Source organism: Sciurus carolinensis, chromosome 1 (genome assembly GCF_902686445.1).
Source record: "Sciurus carolinensis chromosome 1, mSciCar1.2, whole genome shotgun sequence".
NCBI classification, from domain to species: domain Eukaryota; kingdom Metazoa; phylum Chordata; class Mammalia; order Rodentia; family Sciuridae; genus Sciurus; species Sciurus carolinensis.
The window spans coordinates 45,816,241-45,830,975 of record NC_062213.1 but is presented as its reverse complement, the minus strand read 5'-3'; the positions used below and the strand labels follow the sequence as shown (position 1 = coordinate 45,830,975).

The following is a 14,735-nucleotide window of genomic DNA, read 5'->3' as shown; positions in this document are numbered from 1 at the left end:
TTCACATACTTAAGTATTCAACACCATACAAATTTTATTTGTGTTCATAATACCATAGGGATATACAAGGGCAAAATAGCTCATAATCATCAAAGAACACATTTTCTGTTTGTGGGCCACCTGGTACTAACATTGTCTTAACTGGTTCCTATGTTTTAGATTTTAGCTAACTAGGCTAAAACCCAAAGCTTACTTACAAACTAATGCTGCTTACAAAATTACTTTATTAAAGGATTCTGCTGAGTATATGTCCCTACATATAATAGGCATTTATAAATCATATCAGACTAAATATACATTTATGACAATTTTTATATTCTCAAAATGGCAGCCTGATGTAACACCATAATTTGTTACTCATACATCAAGATTTTATTTTACATTAACACACACTAAACTCTGGCAGACTTTAGGGATGGTTAAGTAGCTGCACATATTTATAGAGATTAGCACTATTAGTTTTATAAGCTAATATAATTAAAAGGTAAGGAACATGGTCTGAAGAAAATCACATAAAACCAATGGATACAGATATAATTCATAAAGGGATATTTTACATTACTAGATGAAAACATAATCATTGCACATAAGCATAATTACTTCCTTGCTGATTACTTTATAGTGCACTGTAACTAATAATTCACCAAACAGCATTTGCTGCCTAAGAAGTAGACCATTTTTTAGCACCTTCAACAGGACATCAACTCCTGAACTGGTCTCACAGTGACCCGATGTCTCCACTGCTATTTAAAAATGAGGAATCACATTTTCAGGCCTTAAGTCATCAATAAGTGGTAAGGCTTCTGCATAGAAGTGGGTGCTATCACATTTGTTTTTGAGGTCTCAGTCTAGACTGAGAAACAGCAAAACCACATTTGAAAAGCTCTTCAGAAACAGTACCTGGGAGAACATTAGACAGATTGGCCATTAAGAAAGCACAAATTATATGCTTAGCCATTTTTGTCTAACACACTATATAAACGTGGAAATTACTGTTGTGGGCAACCAGAATTACTAATTTACTATCTCACAACCAAAGCATCAGTCGTCTCATCGCCATCCTGCTTTCTAGACGTTTGGAGGATTCTGGATAGAAAGGCAAAAGCACTACCTATAGCAGCCCTTGTTTGCTAATCACCAAGGAAGAGTCTAACACAAACTTCTGCATTTCAGGCTATCTCTGCCTGTGAAAAACAAAAACAAAAATAAAAACCTGTCACTATTATTCCAGCAGTCGTAGATAGCTGGCTGGCTGTTTCCCAGAGTTCTGTATCCTCAGCTCTGTTTTCTGGTTTTCTACTTGGATTTCATCCTTGTTCTTTCTGATATCCTGCCCACCAAATCTCCCACGTCAGGAAAATTGGCCAGCAGCTAGTTATGAAGTAAAGGGAGTCCTGTTGGTGGGTTGTATGGTCACAGGAGATGGGGAAAGAAGAGGGAGAGGGTTGTTGCTCTTAGATCCCCCAAAATTAAGCATTGAAGATGTCCCAGGAACAGTGTACCTGACACCATCACCTCAACCACCCATCATCTATCAAAACTTACCTTATGCATCTTGCCTCTGATTTTTCATGGCAGACTCTTGCTCTATAAGAGGCAAGGTCTTCTAAAGCTTTATGTTCCATAATTTTATAAAAAAAAGTAATGGATACAGACAAATAGGACACAAAGTTTTCCCAAATTCATTCATTCTGTATTCTAATCTTTGATGCAAAATTGACAATACTAATGTTAATCACTGGCATTTTCTAGCAAAGTAAAGTACCAAGCATTCCTCATTGTAATTAAGCCACAGACAGTATGCCATATCACATTTTGAAAACATGGAATATCAAGGAGACTGGGAAAATCAAAATGAACTCAGACTATCTAAAATAAAAAAAAATATAATAAAAGAAACTAAATTAAAAAATATTTGTGAGGCAGACTACATATAAAATCTCTCTTGTTAAAAAAAGATTCAAGCTAAAAATTCATTTTGCTTTTGTTACCATAATTGAAGGCTTTCTATTAAATTTGATGTCCTCCTCCAAAAACAAACAAAAAAATTAGCCTGCTGTCCTCAAGCATATAAGAGGAGGATGCTAATAACACCAACCATGTTTCTTATAAAGGGGACAATATAAAGAAAGAAAAACTTTGTCCCTATCAGATTTCAAGCCTTGAACTCAGTTGAGAAGTAATGACTTCAAGCATCCAATTCCAAAAGAAGTGAATAGATCTTTTAGTCTTACCCATAGGTCTGTTTCTGTCCCTGAGGTCCCTGTGGCTGGGGTGTCGATAGGAGTCCCTGTAGTGGTGGGCAATGGCCATATCATCCAAACGGTAATGCTGAGGTGGAGGTGGGGTGGGGTGAGGCAGGCCATTTGGCTGGTAGGATAAGCCATTATTTGGACTGTACCGCTGGCCTGGGCTAATAGTGCATGGTCGCTTGCTTGGATGTTCTGAGTGCAAAGGCTCTCTGTCAAAGCCATTTTCTTTGGTTCTGGGGGCAGAAGAAAAAGAGTTTTGTTTCATCAAATACTCAGAAACCAGCATAGTTCAGACTCTTGTATCAAGCTTGCATCAACAGAATATTCCTTTACTGGCCAGTAGCTTTCAAAACACAGCAGCTTCCCAGGAAACTTACAGCAATTCCCTGAAACCCATGTTGAGGCCCAAATGATATGAGACTGAGCACAGGAGAAAATGAGTCACTTGTCATCAAATTAACAAACATCTTTCCAGTTGAAGCTCATGTGGTTAAGTTACATATAAGAGGAAACCCAATCTCCATTTTTTTTTTCTGCAAAAAGAGAGAGCGAGAGATAGTGATTGACTTCTAACAAGCTACCCTAAGACAGACTGTAGCCAGTGACAATTCAGCAGGAAATAAATCATCACTCTCTGGAAGACTGCAGCACACCTGTTCCACCTGGCATCTGTTTTTTGTGTCAGAGAACACCTGAGAGCTGAGCTGTCCAACACAGTAGCCACGTGTGACTTTAAATTCAAATGTTATCTAATTTTTAAGTTATATAAAGCTTAAAATTCAATTCTTCAGTGGCAGTAGCCACTTTTTCAGGTACTCAATAGCATGCGGAAGCCAGTGGCTACAGAACTGGACTGCAAAGACAGAACCTTTGCATCATCACCCAAGTCTACTGGAAAATGAGGATCCAACTGAGCCAATGTGAAGAGTGATGTAACATCTGGAACACCAGTATTTCATGTCACCAACATGATCAGTCTGAGTTGCAGAGCTAGCTGCAACTCAGAGGAAGATCTAAATCGCTCCCCCTTTAAGTGGAGGAAACATGCCCAGACAGTTTGTGTGTCCTGTCTGGGGTTATTAGGTCTTACAGCAACTATCATGTGATCCACAGAACTTTGAACTTGGTTTTCAGAAGGAATGCATTTCATACATGAGGCCTGATAACTAATCACTGATGTTTTATTCTCAAGGAAAAGGCAGACTAAAGAAATATTTTATAAGGAATATCTCCATTGCTTAGAGACTTAGTATATTTGATAAGAGAGAAACAAGTTGCATCCAACTCTGACAGAATCACAGCACCTGAGCTAAGGCTTCCCACAGCAGCTGGCTCTCCTCAGGAACCAGCAATTTATTCTTAGACCAGAGGCAGCATCTATGTTCCCAAGGAAATCTCCTAAAAATTCTACACATGCACCATGGTAAAGCACAAATTTTCACGTGTCTCCTTATTTTTTAAGTTGATAAAGCAATAGTTATAGAGGACTTAAGACACTATTTCTACTTTCCTGGCACCTAGTGACAATCTGATAATACCAGAGAGGAACATCTAAGTGGAAACTGAACAATGATGGAAATTATCAGGGGCAACAGAGCTCCACAATGACTGAACCTCATGTTCCTTTAGGGTAGAGTCCCAGTGACAACTTAGATAACCAGACTGAGAAGAATAAAAGGAAAGGGATGGGAGGTATAAGAACACAAAGGACTGAAGGAAGTCAGCAGAGTTTAATGTGAAATGAGCTTATGCCCACAAGCTAAAGGAGGAGACACTGTTCTAGAGACAGGAGACTGGACCATATTGGAAATGACAGCAGTGCAAAGTCCCCCCTGGGAGTGGCGGCCAGAAATCTCAATGCTGCTCCCATCAAGTACACGTCTGCACAAAAACATACTGACTCCATACATATTGATCATTGGTATCAGACTAAAATATCCAGTATAGCTCAGACATTACCTAAATGCATTGCTTTAAAATAATTTCTAAAAGTGTAAGGAAACATTCTAGATATTGATTCATCTTCTAAGAGTATACCTATGTGATTTTAATCTGTATTTTCATATCCTATCTATTTCTGAATAATACACTTTAACATTTGATGCATATTACCAGCATACATCAGTTGGAAAGTACTGAAGACTATTAGTAGCTATGAATATAAGGCTAATGCAGCACCTACACTATGGCAGTGTGGTGTGATGGAAAGAGCACTGGACTGGAACTCAAGAAATCTGAGATCTAGTCCTTGCTCTTCCCCAACTAGCTGTATGACCTTGGACAAGTCACTTAACCTCTCTGGACCTTTCTTTCATCTGTAAAATGAAAGGGTTGGACTAGATCAACGGTTTTCAAACTGTGTCACCTGAGGTGATTAAAGGATTCTGCAGGCAATGAAGACCTTTTCCCCCAACTGATCAAGATTTAAAGAACTCAAGGAACCCACTTTATTATTCTTAAGTGTTAAAAATTGGAGTTACCCCTAAGATTCATTTTTAAAGGAAAAAATCTGCTGCTAAAATCAAGTTTGAAAACTACTGGACTAGATAATTTCTGAGGTTCCTTCTAGTTTGAAAACTTGACAATTCAATTATTCCATATTACAATACTCTAATTATGCTAGACAGCTTAATGTCAAGGTTCTGCAGATCAAAACACCCAGGGTTGATGGTTCTCTGTTCAAACCAAACAACATACAAATAAATTGTTCATAGCCAATTTTTGTGTGAAATTTAAATATATATATATACTTATATATATATATTTATATATGTATATCCTCAAATATATATATTTACATATATATATATTTACATATATATATATATATTTATATATATATATATATCCTCAAAATATCTTTGAGCAGATCCTGTAGTATTTTTCCCCCACGATGCTGGAGACTTAACTCAGGGCTTTGCATATGCCAGGCAAGTGCTCTACCACTGGGTGACACCCCTACCCCTTTTTATTTTGAGGCAGGTTTTGTAAGTTACCTGATCTGACCTTGAATTTGTGATCCTCTGCCTCAGCCTACCAAGTAGCTGAGATTATAGATGTACACCCTCCCTGTGGCATTTCTACATATGAAACATCTTTGACCCATGCGTGTGAAACCAGCCCAACCTACGATTTTGTCTCTTTTTGTTTCAGTGAGAACATCAACAACATACAACACCAGAAGAATCCTGGTAACTTTCACATGACTAGGTATGTTATTTACCTTTGACCTCACATGAGCACTCATTGGTGTCATTTCTTTGATGACCCAATTATAGGGGGGGAGCATTTCTTCCCCTAATGCAAGGGTAGTGATGACTTGAAAGACAGGATTAGGCCCTGCATCTGTCCCTTGCCTTTTGCATGTCCTATCCTGGGTCCCCTCACTCCTGAGAGCTAGTGAAACAATAAGGCTCATCACTCACAGAGCAGTTACATTTTAACTTTTGCAGCCCACAGAAATAAAGCTACAAAGGACCTCCCTGTTGCTTCCTCCAATTGCTCATGACTAGCTTTTAGGCTAGCCCAAATCGAAGGATGTTCATTCAGAATGGTGACTAGAACAATTTAATTGCTATCTGTCCGCTTCTTAGAAACACCTTTAGCTATCCATGCCTCATTTGCTTAGCCAAATTCTGTATTTACATTTTAATTTGTTGCCCTTTCAAAGTGTACTAGGCAAAAAGAAACACTTTTCACTGTCCTATACCAGTATGCCCTTGAAATAACTCAAACTCTGCAAGGAAGTCCATCAGTTCTCACAGACATGTGGAACCAAGTTTTGGTTTGGTTTTAAAATTTACCTAAGAATTTTCCTTTTATATATGAGGAGACATTTTCCTGATCATCATCTGAGCACTTCAACCTTTAGCTTCTCAGTCAAGCACTTCTCTGTCAAGGTCTGACATCCTGAGTGCAGAGGGCCACTCAGGACTCTGCATGACCCTGGATTCCTTAACTTTCCAGTATCACTTTCCTACCTGGTAAAATGCACTCATAGGAAATAATATCTGTGGGGAGAACTGAAGAGACAGCCTAACTTACACTTAATGCCATTGAAGGCATTTTCCCCCAGTTCCTCAATAACAGGATCTATAAACTGAACATTTACAAAAGAACATGAAGATTTTTTATAAAACTCTACACACATTATTTAACGAGGCATGATTGGTTAGTGTGCACTGATACTCCCAGAGTAACATGTATAATAAAATAGTATAATAGTCAAGGAAATGGGGAAGAAAGAAAAATCTCATAAATCGTCCAAAGAGTAAATTGAAGAAGAGGATAAATATCCTAATGACAGGAGTAGGTATAGGCTTCTTTCTTCCCCAAATTAATTTTTTTAAGTGGGGGAAATGGTACTATAAAGACTGTACTGGGGGAGGCCAAGTGGCATAACAATAAACCTTAGAACAGGAAAGTACAAATGCTAATCTTAGCCTTTGCTGCTCACTTGTTATAATGGGCACTTCAAAATGAGCACGTTTAATCTGGTCTTGACTTTCTAATGCTTCCTGAGCCAGCTTCCAAACCATCATCCAAGGAGAAAGTTGGAAGTCATTCTATAATCCAAGTCCTATCTCTGATCTCTTAAGCACCTGTGGCACAGGCCCCTCCTTTCAGTCCCAGGACACCTTGAGCTTGGTCCTGTCACTGCTTGCTGGTCCCCATTTACTTGCCATTTGCCTGGACAGCCATATCCCACCCATGGCTTCCCGGAAGATAAGTAGCAGTGAGACACTGATCTAATATTCCATTGAGGTCTAACATCCTGTCAGACACCGAGTATTATCCTTTATTTTATTCTTGAATTTTAGAAGTCTGTATCTAAATTCTAGAAGGTAACCATTCTATTAAAGATCAAAGATATTAATAACTCAATATCAAATGTTTCCCTTCCCTTTTCTAACGCACACAGTTTGTTAAGGCCACAGAAGGACTAGACATTGAGTCGAAGGGGGGAAATCACTCTTGTCATCATATTTTAAAACATAATTTAGTAAGAGGTCTCTTCAGAAACTGTTAGGAAAGAGGTGAGTTTAAATAAGAATTTCACATAATTCGTTTTTCTTGATGTTGAATAATGTATCTGAAACAAAATAGATTGCAAACTCCTCTGCCTCCTTAAAAAGAAAATCAAACCTAATTCTTCATGACAACCTGCAGTAGTTTCTGTGTTTTGCTATCACTCTGGAGGAAGGGGGACATTAAGATGGTGGAGAACAAAGAGCTGGATGCCACAGAACCATCACTACCTAGCCAGCCAGATGGAGAGAAGTGCCTTTAATCTCTCCTCTCTGAACAACCACCTTGGAGAGAACTTCCTGAGCTGAATGCTGATGTCTGCAGAAGTAACTAAGAGGCAGGTGAATGCAAGCCACTCCAGACCCACCAACACGATGCCTAGACCTTCACGGATTACAATGCACAGGTTCACAGATCCGCCTGAGCCTTCCCTCTCGAGATGGGAAGGTAGGATTCTTCAGTCACCTGTCTCCTGACACTGGCCATCTGTTCAAGGGTTACACTGCCTGTTACTGGCTATCCTCCTTGTGTTTCCTAATCTCTGTCACTGCTGAAATTTTCCATTTCTTCCTGCAGTTTGGAACCATCCAGATTCTAATTCATTTGCAGGTTTGATTAGAGCCTTCCAGAGTTCTCTGGTCAGTGAATCCATCTTGGTATTCGGTTCCTGGGCCATTCAAGGCTGTTTTCATTGTTGTATTTCAGAGATTTTTTTTTTTTTTTTTTTTTTTTTTTTTTTTTTTTTTTTTTTTGGTGGCACTGGGAATTGAACCCAGAGGTACTTCACCTCTGAGCACCTAATTCTTCATCTCTAGCCCTTTTTATTTTCAGACAAGTCTTGCTAAGTTGCCCAGGTAAGTCTCATACTTGTTATCCTGCATCTTCTGCTTCTGGAGTCTTTGGGATTACAGATATACTCTACTGTGCCTTGCTCAGAGACTCATCTTTTAAAACCAAATAAGTAAATGAAGACTCAGCGGGGGAGAAGTCATTTGATATACTATTGAAAATAAATGCATTAAATTTATCTTGAATCATTTATTTTTTCTGGTACTAGGGTATTTTATCTGTAGTTTTTTGCTTCATTTTGTTTTAAGTACTCACTACATGTAACTATCCTAAGCTTCAGGGGAATTCAAAGATGAATGAGACATGATCCTTCTAATCCTCCATAAGATTGTGATTTAACACTAGACAAATTCTTTACCATAAAAATGATTTAACTGGTCAGGTGCAGTGGTGCACACCTGTAATCCCAGTGGCTTGGGAGGCTGAGGCAGGAGGATTACAAGTTCAAAGCAAGTCTCAGCAACTTAGTGAGGCACTAAGCAACTCAGTGAGATCTTGTCTCTAAATGAAATACAAAAAAGGGCAGGGGATGTAGCTCAGTGGTTGAGTGCCCCTGAGTTCAATCCCCAGTACAAAAAAAAAAAAAAAAAATGTAACTGGAGCTACAAGGCTTCTATACATTTGTGTGGATCTGTATATAGAAGGTACCATCTGAACAATACGAAGATGGTCTAGGAAAGTTCAGAAGGAGAGAGGCTTAATCCAGAATGTATACTCAAAAGAGCCTCAGAGACTTTGGAGTTGTATGAAATTTGGCTTCAATTTTTGATTCTATTTGCTGGTCATGTGACTTTGGTGGGCTTAGCCTCTAAGAGCATGTTTTTATATGCAAAATGGGGGTTACCTCAGAGATGCTGAGAGGACTATAGGAAAAGTCTATATACAGGGCCTAACACATAGTTAGTCAAAGCATTTTGTTTTCAAGCTGGGACATTCAGAGGCTGGTGGCAGAGAATCATGGTTTTTGAGAACATAGGTGTTTGATTTGGGAGCGTAGGGTTAGAATCCCTCAGGGTCTCTTAGAAGCCACATAACCTCAGGCATGTCATTCAACCTTCCTGAATCTATGCCAATAGCATTGTTAGAAAATATGTGCTATGTGTTAGTGCGTAAAAGATAATATAGGGCCTGACACATCTAATGCTCAGTAAATAGTAACCATTCTTACAGGATTTATGAACCTTTGTTCACAGGATGGCTACTGAGACAGCTGTGAAGCCAATCATGACATATAAGAAGCAGGAAAGAGCAGAAAGCATCAGTGCGAATACAGCTAGGATATGAAGAGTGTTCAGAAGAGCTAGACCTGGAGTGTGGCAAGAAGTTAGGCTCCCAATTAAGGCCGAGGCTGGAATGTGCAGGGCCCCGAAGTCCTCCACAATCACGCTGTCTTTCTCACTATATAAATGTAACTGAATGCTATTTCACTAGAGGGCTCACGATTTATGTACTAATATAAAAAGTAATAATGACTACTGGGATGGTCATGTACTTCTTGAAACTGAGGAATGCATAAAAGATGCAATGTAAAAGAAACTTGAAGACAGAATTCCTACATTTTCCTCACAGAATATTAAATGCAATAGATCATACAAATTTAATTCTTATTTGTCTAGTCAGTTGATAAAACAATTTTTTATAAAATATACTTGTGTTACATGATCACTGACACCCTGTTCATTTTACAGAAAAGGAGAAATTGTCCACTCAGTTCAACTGGTGAATAATGCAAAGGTAAGTTTTACATATTCAAACAACATGGTTTCAAAATGACTGTCTTTGGACCTTCTGACTTTTGGCATTTTCTAACTTACTCTTTAAGGCAGGTAATCTAACTCACTTTGGATCTTCTATCATTAAAAGAATGTAGAAAACCTCAAATTATTATGTGATGGTATTTACCCACTTGAGCAATTAAAGAAAAAAAATGAGAGAAAGTAAGAAAAACCCCACAATTCTTAGGTAAGTTTTCCTTATTTAAATTCTGCACACACACACACACAAAACACATTTGTGTAACTGGACGATTTCAGCTTTGTAAATATGCTCATTTTGCTGGGCACAGTGGCACACAGCTATAATTCCAGCAATTTGGGAGGCTGAAGCAAGAAGATCTCAAGTTCAAAGCCATCCTCGGCAACTTAGTGAGGTCTTAAGCAACTCAGTGAGACCCTGTCTCTAAATTAAAAATTATAAAAAAAGGCTAGGGATGTGACTTGATGGCAAAGCACCCCTGGGCTTAATCACTGGTACCAAAAAATAACAATAATAAATACACACACACACATATGCATATGCTGATTTGTCCACTAAGAAACTCTGTAACTCTGGACAAATTTTTTGGGTCTTCATTTCCTCAAGTGCAAAGAGGAAGAGTTGGCCTGATATATCCATAGATCTCTCCCAATTATGTAATTCTAAAGTACAAGAAATGCACTTTTTAGAAAATGTTTAATTATTGGGGAGGAAGAAATACATAATAAATCCAACTATGTAGCCTCTGTAATAAAAGTCTAGAAGTGTTAAAATGCAGTTAATGTAAAGCAGTCACATTAAAATGATGATGTATAAGAAAGGGATTAATAGCATAGATCATTTGAGATAGTAGTAGGAAAAGAGAAAACAAACCACAATAACAACAATGGTACCAATACAAAGATCATTTCATTTGGTTTCTTTGGCAAGAAAAATCATTAGTCAGAAAAGTAGCAGAACAGGTGAGAGCACAATATTAAAGGCAAATCATAACAAAAAGCTGTGATATCAAAGCTGTGAGGAAAAACTGGACAGCAGCGTTAATTAGAATAAGGAGAACTGCTCTAAAACCTTAGTTTTTATACACTCACAGTCTCCATGAAATCAAGCATTCACTGTTCACTTGCCTTCGCACTCCATATGAAAGCTTCATACCTTTGTGAGCCATCACAGTGAGCAGGTTTAAAAACAGGGTGCTTAGCAGATCATGGTGGTGTCCACCTGCAATCCCAGCAACTTAGGAGACAGAGGCAGGAGGATCAAAAGTTCAAGGCTAGCCTCAAGCCATTCGGTGAGGCCCTAAGCAACTTTGTGAAAACCTGTCTCAAAATTAAAAATAAAAAGGGCTAGGGAAATGGCTCAGTGGTGAAGCGCCCCTGGGTTTAATATCCAATTAAAAAAAAAAAAAAAAAAAGAGTGTCTGTTTCACTTACAGTCTCTGTTTGTGAAGGTGTTCATTTCATTTAACCTTTACATAGTGACAAAAATACAAATCACAATTCTCCTTCCTCATATTTGGGACAGGAAAAATAAAGCACGATTTTTAAATGAAAATGGTCTCTTTCTAATTTGAGTTTCACAGAATTCTATCATAGACCTACAAATTCACTACGATTGTTCAGGAACTCTCCCTGGAGCTATTTTTTAAAGAAATTAGAGAACTTCTCACTGTTGTATACAGGAAAAATAAAGGGAAGAAGAGATTTCATAGGCTTGCCTGGATTATAAATTTTCTGTAAATAATAACGTTTTTTAAAAAAGAAATACAACCTGTGTCAATAACATTTAAAGACGGGAAGTTAAATTTGCCAAAGCCCATCTCTGCAACACGTGATGGTTGTTTAGTACATTAACTCAGCAATTGTCACAGAATTTAAACCCCCAAAGTTGTAAACAAAATATAGAGCGCTCTTTTGTTCATGACATGTCATGAACAAATTACCAAAATGTGTTTTCTCCTCAGGTGTCAGTTTTTCCCTCTTTTAGTGACTGATGGCTCCCAGTGTTATTACAGAAACAGATTGATCTTTTTAATGAGCCAGTTTAATAGACTCCAAAATCTCACCGTGGCTGCTCATCCATGTCAGACCATATGCACCAACAAAACATTCAGTAAAACAAAAAAAGCTCTGCTGTCAGACAGCTCCATACTCTATAAAATTTCATATAGTAGAGCTGGATATGCAGATAAATAACCAGAGAAGAGGAAAATGCAGATGAAAATAAGATGCAGGAAACACATGCAAAAAAGAAAAAAAAAAAAAAAGAAAGAAAAAAACCCAATACTATAGAGGTCCATATTTTCTTGACTCTGATCAAATTCCCACAAGATACAAAGGTATTTACACACATAGTCTCATTGCTCTTTCTTCTAATTCTAAGGAAATTCTATTTGCCATCTTTCCATTATAACATATATTTCAGGGTTCCTCTTGAAAAGAAATTTCCAGCCAAAGATCAACCATATGAATTCTAAATACAGCAACTGCCTATGAATAACCAAACAGAGAACAAAACAGAAGACTCCTTTTAAGACTGTTCTGCCTGACTGAATGTGCATGTTCTCCCTCCCCCACCCCTCTCTCTCTCTCTCTCTTTTATACACACACACACACACACACACACACATACACACGAGAGCAAGAGAGCTAGAGATCAGAACAAGAATGTTGAGTGTCTGTGGAATTTAATATGAAGTTTTGATAACGAGGTTAACTGCTTAGAGCTTACCTCCGGATTGTACCAGGAAAGTCAAAAGCCATACTTTCAAATAAAAACTACTAGGAAAAAGCCAGTGGAAAAATGACTGGGAATATAGAAAAATAAATGAAGCAAGTTTTCATATTCTGTGTTATGGTTACTCAGCAGTTAGGAATTCTAACTGAGGTCATGTCCATTTTGAATTTTGCCTAAAGGATTATCTTTAAATTTATCCTGACTATCTAAATCTGTTTGTTACACTCTCCTCTCCCCCAAAATAAATTTTCTTCTTCTCAATTTGCCATTAAGCCTCTCCTTAATTCTTCCATCACATTATCCTAGAAACATGGAGCTGAAATATCTCAATACCTGCACAGAGTACTTATTTCCCACAAGGTCAATGGGCTCAGATTGGATAGGAATAGACATATAAATCTATTCCTGAGCCACTTCTTCATTCTCATCATTGTGTAGACATACCACTCTGGTACCCGCATTAAGCAGTTCCCTTTAAAAGCAAATGTACTAACTGCTCTTATTTACTCATAAATAAGACCAAGAAAACATGATTTGTAAGAAGAAAGGTGTACCACCGGAAGGTCATCTGAGGAGCTAGATCTATAATATTTCACTAATACTTAATATTTTGCTTTAGAAATTTTAAACTATTAAGTCCTATATCAAGCGGAGAAAAATTCCAGAGGTTGTAGCATAAAAACTGCTTAGCAGAGACTTATGTAATAACTGCACTGTAAATTGCCTGGCTTTTAATAATATTCTGATTTATATGGCAACTAATACACTTAAGGGTAGCTAAGTCTGTCACAGACAGAGGTCTCTGGGCAGTTCCAGGGATCTTAATCTACTGTGTATGTGGAACATAACTGGGCCAGTGTCAACATCTCATAGGCTGTTACACCATGCATGATTAAATACAGCAGAAAAAGAATAAAAGAGAGAGAAGAAACCAAGTATATGACAAATAAGTTGTAGAACACAGTTTCATTTTAAGAGTCTTCACATTTCACATATACAATGCCAAATGATGCTGAGACTTCACATTCTTATATCATTGCTATTCCCCCAGAGATGAAGGCCAGCAGTGAAGCTACAAGAAACGTGTGTCCTTGTACCACAGGTAGGAGGACCAGGCTGTGATGCGCCCACGGGTCCTCGACCCTCTCACCTGTCTGGAGTTCGCCTCTTCCCGTTTTCGTTCACATCGAGAAGCAGCTCTGAGGAGTCAACAGGGGAGGTGGTGCTGGCATCCAGAAGCAGCTGTTCGTGCTGGGCGAGGTACTGGGCAGGGTTCTGTTTGGCCAGCCTTGCACAGTGGAGGAGCTCGCGCTGCAGCAGGGGCAGGTTGGCCTGCAAGAGCGTGACAGGAGTGAGAAGTGGACTGGGAGGCTGCTTCCAACCCGTCCACCGAGATGCCTGCCACTCAAACTCTGAAGCAGTGTTGGCAACACAGTGTGTTGTCACATGCACACCCTCAGTTCAATGTCAGGGCCAACTCTAGGATAGGGCCTGGATTTACGTGTCACTTCAACTCTCCTCCATTTCCTCATTGATAACACCAGCAGTGCACTAATGATTTTTAAGGGCCCTTTATGTTGCAATATACATTTTATAGCATGTGAGATTTCAGCTTCATCCAGGAGTAACTTTTGTTTTCTCTAAGAAAGAAAAAGGGTAGTGAAATACGTACATGGTCCGATTAATCTCAAAAACATCTCCCAGACACATTCCATTTTGGATCTTGTTTTATATAGGTCAAATAGGATAATCCCATGAAATATCTTTAATCAATTACTAACCTCAAGTGAAAATATATTAGGAAACATAGGGACACAAAGATTCTTTTTCATAATCATCAGGTTCATACAATTAACTAATGGCCTAGGTGGGTCTGATCAGGCATCCAAGTTGAAATTCATGCACAAAGCAGCACACACTAGTAGTCTACAAAAGCAATCTGCTTCTTTCTATCAGCCTCATCCTAAGGAGCATAGATACATGAACACTAAATATTATGCATTAGAAGAAATCCTGTGTACAAGCCACTCTCACTCCTCACCTATCCCAGCACCTTGAATAAAGACTCTTGGAATTAGTTTTTGATAGGTAATTCTGGAAATCTCAAATGTAATA

General features: G+C 38.4%; 1 protein-coding gene across 1 annotated transcript in view; it reads right to left on the bottom strand.

Annotated features, from left to right (window-relative positions):
* Nucleotides 1–14,735, bottom strand: part of Runx1t1 (RUNX1 partner transcriptional co-repressor 1) — a 130,276-nt gene that overhangs the window by 30,787 nt on the left and 84,754 nt on the right. The window contains 2 exon segments of the mRNA XM_047566914.1: nt 2,235–2,485; nt 13,771–13,952. Coding sequence (XP_047422870.1) covers nt 2,235–2,485; nt 13,771–13,952 — 433 coding nt within the window.